The sequence below is a fragment of the Chaetodon trifascialis genome, chromosome 19 (genome assembly GCF_039877785.1).
Source record: "Chaetodon trifascialis isolate fChaTrf1 chromosome 19, fChaTrf1.hap1, whole genome shotgun sequence".
In the NCBI taxonomy this organism is placed as follows: Eukaryota; Metazoa; Chordata; class Actinopteri; order Chaetodontiformes; family Chaetodontidae; genus Chaetodon; species Chaetodon trifascialis.
Window position 1 is genome coordinate 11,720,227 of NC_092074.1, and position 7,821 is coordinate 11,728,047.

The 7,821-nt window shown below is 42.4% G+C and overlaps 1 protein-coding gene across 1 annotated transcript; it reads left to right on the plus strand.

Annotated features, from left to right (window-relative positions):
* Positions 1-11: 11 nt before the first annotated feature.
* On the plus strand, positions 12-3,793 carry LOC139347778 (E3 ubiquitin-protein ligase TRIM35-like). The gene is made up of 6 exons (XM_070987566.1): positions 12-663; positions 759-854; positions 929-1,159; positions 1,258-1,280; positions 2,193-2,311; positions 2,441-3,793. Exons 1-6 carry the CDS (start codon positions 259-261, stop codon positions 2,950-2,952), a joined length of 1,386 nt encoding a protein of 461 aa, XP_070843667.1. The 5' UTR covers positions 12-258; the 3' UTR covers positions 2,953-3,793.
* Positions 3,794-7,821: the final 4,028 nt, after the last annotated feature.

Here is a 7,821-nt window from a genome sequence, read left to right on the forward strand (position 1 = left end):
TTTCCTCCTCAGAAAACAGGAAGAAGTCAGCGAAGTCAGAGCTGCCTGTGGTAATGTGTTTTGAAACACAAATAAGGAAAAGAATCCGGTAAAGAGGTCGCTTCTTTACATAACTGCGACTTTGTGAGTGTTAGTTTAAGCCATTTGGAACTGAAAGCACTGAAACGGAGCGCTGGCTGCGTAAAATCCGACTGACTGTCAAAGTGAAAGTGAAAGTAAGTTGTCTGTCAGAGACGAGCAGGAATTCAAATAAGCAGAATGGCTACGAACGCATCACCGTCTGAGGTGGACTATACCTGCTCTGTGTGCTGTGATATCTTCGATGATCCGGTCATGTTGTTGTGCGGCCACAGCTTCTGTAAAGACTGTCTGCAGGAGTGGTGGAGACAGAGTGCGCTCCACACATGTCCGGTCTGTAAGGAAATATTTCCAATGGCGCAGCCTCCTCGAAACCTGGCGCTGAGAAACGTCACTGACGCCCTGAGACAAGAGAGGAGTCAGAGAGGTGACTCCGGATCTGAGGAGATCTGCAGTGTGCATAAAGAGAAACTCAAGCTCTTCTGTGAGGACGATCAACAGCTCATCTGTGTGATTTGCAGAGATGCCCAAAAACACAAGAAACACAACTGCATGCCCATCAACGAAGCAGCAGAAGCCTGTAGGGTGAGCAAGTGTTTGAAGTTTCATAAAAACAGCTGAGAGCTTGTTCATTGGTCCACTGTTTATTATGTATTTGATGCATGTGCATTTATTTGTAGGCCCACCTCCAGCTTAAAGTGATGGCCTTGAAAAGCAAACTGGGGTTACTTAAAGATGAAAAACTCAACTGTGATAAAATGGCCAGCCACATCCAGGTGAGTCACGGATGGCTGTGAGGACGTGCTGTCTGCGTGTCGACTGCTTTGATCACACAGGTGTTTCTCCTCAGCTTCAGGCTCAGCAGACGGAGAAGACGATCAGAGAGGAGTTTCAGAAGCTTTACCAGTTCCTGCGAGCAGAGGAGGCTGCGAGGACTGACGCAGTGAGGAAAGAGGCGACGCTCAAGTCTAGAGCGATGAACATCAGGATTGTTAATCTCAGTGCTGAGATCTCCTCGCTCAGCGACAAAATTGAAACCCTGAAGAGGGAGATGAAAGCTGTGGACATCTCTTTTATGCTGGTATGCAGCTGTGTTCCTTAATATTCTGATCTTAATATTGGATATTTAACAAAATTAGAAGTATTGATTTGTTGTCCTCTTCTCTCTTTATCTGACAGAATGTCAAATCCACCATGAAGCGGTAAGTTGCTTCCTGCACATTATCTACGAAAGCACAGCTGAATGACAGTCAGCATTCAAAAGAGGTGGTAGTTTGGGACTGTCTCATCCAGTGTGCGGGGGAAAGTCCTGGAAGCATCCCATTAAAAAGTTTAGGGCAGAGGGGAGCTGGGTGTTGTTTGAAAACTCAGCCAATAAAGCATAAATGTCACCTTTGTGTGGCTTGTCACAAATATAGGCCATCACCAACTAAGTTAAATGCCTTAAAGTAATTTTAGCTACATATTCTTGCTTTGTGCTTAAAGTAACATTGAACCTGAAGCTCTAATCCTTAAGATTACCAGAGTTCAGTGATAAATTACGGGTTTACCTTATTGCAAGTGTGTTATAAATTGTACTTAAGTACACTTTTAAAAGGTGTGCTAAATTACAAATACATTTTCCAGTAATAAGTTGTACTTTTGAAAAGTAAACTTGTTTTAAAGTCCTATTACTATTAGCATGCTTAATTAAAATGTACTTTAATTTCACTTCATTTTAATGTTGATTTTATATCAACACACCGGTGTGTTTTGAATCTTCATGAATTTTGATTTTCACTGGCTGTACTTCAGGACACAGTTTGTAAAAAGCAAACTATTTACACTTCAGGTATACTCAGTTATTAGTGAAGGACTACTGTACACTGAAGTGTACTTGAAGCTGAGAAAAATAGCTCAAAGTGTACATTCTTCAAAAAGTATCATGTAAGTGTAATATTTTTCTAACTGGCCACAACTTATGTGAAATGATGCATGTTTCAGCTAAAGTGAACCAAAATGAACTGATGGAAATTGCAACAATTATCGTATTTTTTATTTATTTTAGAAAAACTGGACCAGTGTCTGTTCAAAATGTTTGACTGTTAATCTGTGGCTGCCTAATATACCTTCAGATCCCAATGCAACCTGCCTGAACCAGAAACTCCATCAGGAGCCCTGATCGATGAGGCCAAACACCTTGGGAACCTGCTGTTCACAGTCTGGATGAAGATGAAGAATATGATTCAATACAGTAAGATATGTAATGCTTCTGCCTTGCCATGTGTTGGCGTTTTAATGTCCAGCGGTGTGTACAGGTGACTGATGAACTTTATCACCAAAGCAAACCAATAAACTTTCTCTCTTTTTTTTCTCTCTGAAGCTCCTGTAACTCTGGACCCCAACACTGGCGACTCATTTTTGATTATATCAGAAAACATGACCCGTTCAACAAAAGGACAGAAGTATCAGCCGCTTCCTAAAAACCCAGAGAGGCTGCGTGGCATAGACGTTCTGGGCTCTGAAGGCTTTAGCTCTGGAAAACACAGCTGGGATGTGGAGGTGGGAGGTTTCTGGGCGGTTGGTGTGGCCGCTACGACCAAGAATGATTTCAGCGAAAGGATCTGGGGCATCTACATGTGTACTTGCACTAATATCCTCCGTGAACTTACTCCAGAGGACTACGTGAAAGTTGTGTCTGAAGATTCATTTCCCCAGAAGGTCAGAGTGCAGCTAGATTATGACAAAGGAATGCTATCATTTTTTGACCTGGATAGGCAAAAAGTCATACGCACCATCAAATACACTTTCAAAGAGAGGGTCTTCCCGTATTTTCGGGAGAATGCAAAAATCGTTCCATTCGAACTGTCAGCGAGGATCAGACAACCAAGATAAACATTTTGCTTCACAGCAGAGGATGAGGCGTCCCTGTCCGAGCTGCGTATGTCAATGACATGTAAACCTGAGTGCTGTCATCATTGTAGCGGCTGTCCCTGTCCCGCCTTACTACACAGAGTATATAAAAAAGAAAGATACATGTCTGCTGTGGCTCTGGAGGAGCTTTCTTAAGTTTGAAAAAATACCCATGATGCCATTGGGGTTACCTCAGCTTGGGTTTGAAACTGAACCTTTTTGAACAGCCTGCATTACAGACTGGACCGGTCGGCTTTGAAAGACCAGTTTTCAATTTTGGAGGCAGGGAGGGTCTAATGAAAGATGCTATTGACTGGCATTATGGGAAATGTAGGATCGAGTGTGTTTGGAGGCTGACTCATGCTAAAGGGACTAAAAGTCACCGTATTTTAATCCAGCTCTTGTGAATAGCCCTGCTTTATTGAAGTACAGTAGTGAATCATTGCAGTGTCTGTTTGACATGATTTACCATAAATCATTGTGTGTTTTAAATGATTTCCAGATTTCCAGATTTCCAGAGGTGAGGCCAAATATATGTACAGTCTCTGTTGAAAGTTTTTTATTATATTCATTTATTTTTTTGTATAAACTAGAGTGATTTATTTTTAGATACCATCTGTTTTTTAGGGATAGCGAATGGATGAATGTTTTGAAGACCAATGAGATCGGCTTTACGCGTTAAATCGTGTAAAAGATAGTATTAGAAATGTCAAAATGTATATCAAGTCAAATATATCCTAAGTAAATAAAGTTGCTTGATGCTAACATCCTGAGTTCTGTCATGCAACGATCAATCATGCATGAAGTCCAGGGTGTCTGCAGTAATATGGATATTCTGATGACTCTTTGTTGATGTGCCTGAGGGAAAAAAAAAACTGTGAGCAAGCTAAAATCAAACAAAAAGTTCCAGTATTCCCATAATGCCCCTGTGCGGCTGAAACGTTTGCCTACATGCATGCATAGCGCAGGGATGAATCATGAAGCAATTCCTAACGTCTCCAGTGTGCTGCCATCTTTCTCTCTCTGTTAGCTGCTGACACACTCACTCACATGAGTCCCAATCCCCGCACTGATACTGAATCTCAGCGGTATTACAGCTGGAATGCCTGCTATGTTTTTTCAACTAATGAAAGAATGAAGAAAAACAAACAGAGGGGCCAAATTAAAAGAGAAAAAGGACTGAGAGAAGAAAACACACTGAGGGAGAAGAGGGGCGTGCAGGCCTCTTCCATTCGGTTTGTATTCCTCTGCATGTCTTACATGACGAGTGATTCTGAGCCCAGTTTTCTCAGGCCTAATGAAGGTTGGAGATTAGAGAATGACTGATGACATTTGCTCAAATGCAGTCATGAGGGGATCCCCCACCCCCACCCCGATTATCCAAGATACATTTCAACCTTCCTCCAACATACGTCTGTCATTAGAGGAAGCTAGAAGAGAAAGAGTGTCGGCTTGAGTGATTACTCATCCGTGGATTTAATTAGGCAAAGTGTGCTTTTCAGGTTTGACAGTTAGATGTTTTCATACCCCCATCCGAGACTTAATTCAAGTATGTCGAGTAATTTGGCTGCTTGGCAGAAATGTGCCGTTTTCTAAGTAGGCATCTTTACAAGGTTCATAGCTTTCATGTTAAAGTTGATCCCTGAGCATGCTCGTTTCAATGCAGCTGAGCAATGACCTGTCAGATTTCACATTCTGGAATAAAAACTCTCTTCTTTGCTGTTTTCTCCCTACAAATCATCATTCTCCCTGTATAAACATTACTTTAGCTCAAAGGAATGACGGCAAACCAGCGTATCCAAGTTATTTTTTTTTTCTCCTCAAAATCCCCTTTGAACGATCAATCATTCGATGTTGACCAGAGAGCACCGAGGAGCCACTGAGTAGAATACGTCAGATGTTTTTTTACTTTAAGTCCCATTTTTCTACTAATCAGGTGAAATAAACACATTCATCAGAGGAATTTCAAAGCGCTGCACGTTGTTTTTGTAACTGTACGGAAATTAGTTTTGTCCCAAAACTTTACGAAGACAATCAATCACATTTAACATCAATGATTAAATTTCAATTAAAAGGCACACACACACAAAAAAAAAACAATTTGTGTGTATGTGCTGTATTGCACATGGGTGCATGTTAATGTGCTGCTCATGAATCACAAGTGAGACACAAAGCTAGTGAAAATGAATGAATCAGGACAGAGCGATCAAAGGTGGACCATCTCCCGGTCATCAGTGACAACACGGCTCTGAACTGGAGCCAGAACAGTAAGCCGGTATCAAGTTAAGACACAATTATAAAGAATACAAGAGAGAGAAACAGAAGGACGGGAAAGATGTGCCAATGGCCCGAAGGGTTGAGACAGAAGACAGCGACTGTCAGGACCAGCACCTATGTAGCTTGACTTGGCTTGGCTTCTGAGGAGAGGACGGTTTGTGTGCGTGAATGTGTGTGTGCCGGGGAAGGATTTGTGAATGTAGATGGAGGTCTGGCAAAAAGGATAGCTGTACGATAGAGAATGATTAAAACGATCCTAAAACGTAATGAGAATGTAATCAAAGCAGAAGCACGAGCACCAGATTAGTGCGGTGTAGGTGGTATAGATGCAAGAACACACGCATGGAAACGCACGTGTGCACTTCTATGTGGTTGTTTTTCCATCTGCTCCTTGTTTTCAGGTCCCTTTTGGTCACTTTTTGCTCATGTTATTGTGGTCTGGATATCTTCAAGAAGCAGGCTCCAAGTATATGATGTTGTCATCTCTCTCTCTCTCTCTCTCTCTCTCTCTCTCTCTCTCTCTCTCTCTCTCTCTCTCTCTCTCGAAGGATTTATTGTTTTGTTTGGCATTTAAGTTGCATTTGGAGGCAATCATTGAAGAATCTGAGCAGCACGTGTCCTCAGCAATCATAATCACGAAATCCCTACTGGTCTCACACGCACACACACACACACACACTTCGGGTTTCCATCACTTTTGGGGACATTACATTGACTTACATTCATTTGTTGGAGACTTACCCAAACCATAACCGCTACTTGCCTAATCTTAACCTTAACCTTAGCTCAAGTCTTCACTCTAAGATATAATGACTTACATTATGAGGACTTGTGTGTTGTCCCCATAAGGATGGAGAGTCCCCACAATGTGACTGTATAGTCAGGTTTATGTCCCCCATAACTTGAGTAATACACAACACACACCCACACGCACATATGCTCAGAGACCTAATTGCTACTCAGTCTGGTCTGTATAAGGTTATGAATGCAGATTGAATGTGTCAGTCAGGACCTCACAGGAGGATATTGGGAGAGATGGTGAAGGGAAGAAAGAAGGGAGGAAGGAAAAGGAAGTTTGCTCTTTGGTGACGAAAGGACAAGGTTAACATGTGCATGAGTAAAATGAGGCAGCTTTGACAGCTAAGACCTGTTCTGACTTGATGAATAATACCTGTACATAACAATTTTCATCTTAATGCTCTCTCTTTCTCTCTAACACACACACACGCACAGATCAGCACTGGCCAGCCTAGATGGTCAAATGCCATGATAAAGTGCTGTCTAGTGTTCTCGCACTCTCTAAGCCCCCTGAGAGTAGATCAATACTCACTCAGCATCAAGTTACCGCTAATGTCTTCATGTTTTTAACCAGGCAGTGTGTGTATGTATGTGTGTGTGTGAGTGTGTGTGTGTGCGTACATCTGCCCCTGGTGTGACCCAAGTTATAATTATCATTAAATGTCAATGAAGGCAATAGGAAGAGTTAGACTCTGCAGATAAGTCCCAAAGCCCTGACTCACAGCGCCTCCTAAGGACGCACACTGGAAACTGCAGCTTCAGCAAAGGTTGCACTGACTTTTGGAAGAGACAAGAAGATGAATTCGGGGGTGTGAAAAAGCTGAGATGTGTGTGAATTGCTGCCTTTTGTCTTGCAACGTGTAACTTTAATCAGAAGGCAGCCTTTACCTCATATACCCTCTGATCTACTATCAGCCTCCATTCAGCTCCTATTTCTCATCTGCAATCATGTTGCTGAGTCATACAGGATAGTTAACACATTACTAATACATGTCTGTCCTGCTGCATCAACAGGTGTACATTAACTTCAATAGAGACTCTTGATAGTGATCAGTGTGGTTAGTGATTTGCAGGATTTTAAGTGTGTATGCGTCACATTCATGCCAGCGCTGGCTTCCCTTTTACTACAACTTGGCTCCTCTTTTGATCATTTTTCCGTCCTTTCTATACATCATGACAGCACTGTGCTCACCAAAGTGATTTCTCAGATCCAGGAACATGGCAATGGGCGGGGGGCAAGAAACTCAAGCAGTCCGACAATCAGCCAGGTTGTAAACAAACCCATGGTTTTAGGAATGAAGGGCAGAACTTCAAAATTAAGGAAACTGTAATTCCCCTTTAAATTAGGGGAATTACAGTTTATTAAGTTATTCAGAGGAAAAGGTGCAGCAAGAGGAGGAGAAGGAGTCCAGACAAAAACAGAGAGTGAACAAGAGCTTGAAATTTATTTGGCAGGTGTAAGGACATACAATTCTGGGTGCACATCATTATAATAAAAATGGAAAAGTGTTTCAGGCTGTTCCACCCCTCCTTCCTCTCACCTCCACTTCTCTTCATCCAATCCCTCATCTCTCCGTCCCAATCAATCTCTCCCTCCCCTCTCACTAATGCACTCTTTCATGTGCTCTCCTATTTCTCCCCGTCTCTGCTGCCCTCTCTCCCTCACCCTGATGTCTCATGGCCCTTTTGTAGGCCCTCGACATTTTTGGGGGTAATGTGATCCCCCCCATTTCTCCCCAGGGTGGTCCGCTCCTCTCATTCAAACAACAAGCTCAG

Bases quoted from the DNA above. Each gene is read 5' to 3' on its own strand.
- LOC139347778 (XM_070987566.1), top strand. From the start codon at position 259: ATGGCTACGAACGCATCACCGTCTGAGGTGGACTATACCTGCTCTGTG. The intron at 1,160-1,257 runs GTATGCAGCTGT...TTTATCTGACAG, and splicing joins TGGACATCTCTTTTATGCTG to AATGTCAAATCCACCATGAA. The intron at 2,312-2,440 runs GTAAGATATGTA...TTCTCTCTGAAG, and splicing joins GAAGAATATGATTCAATACA to CTCCTGTAACTCTGGACCCC.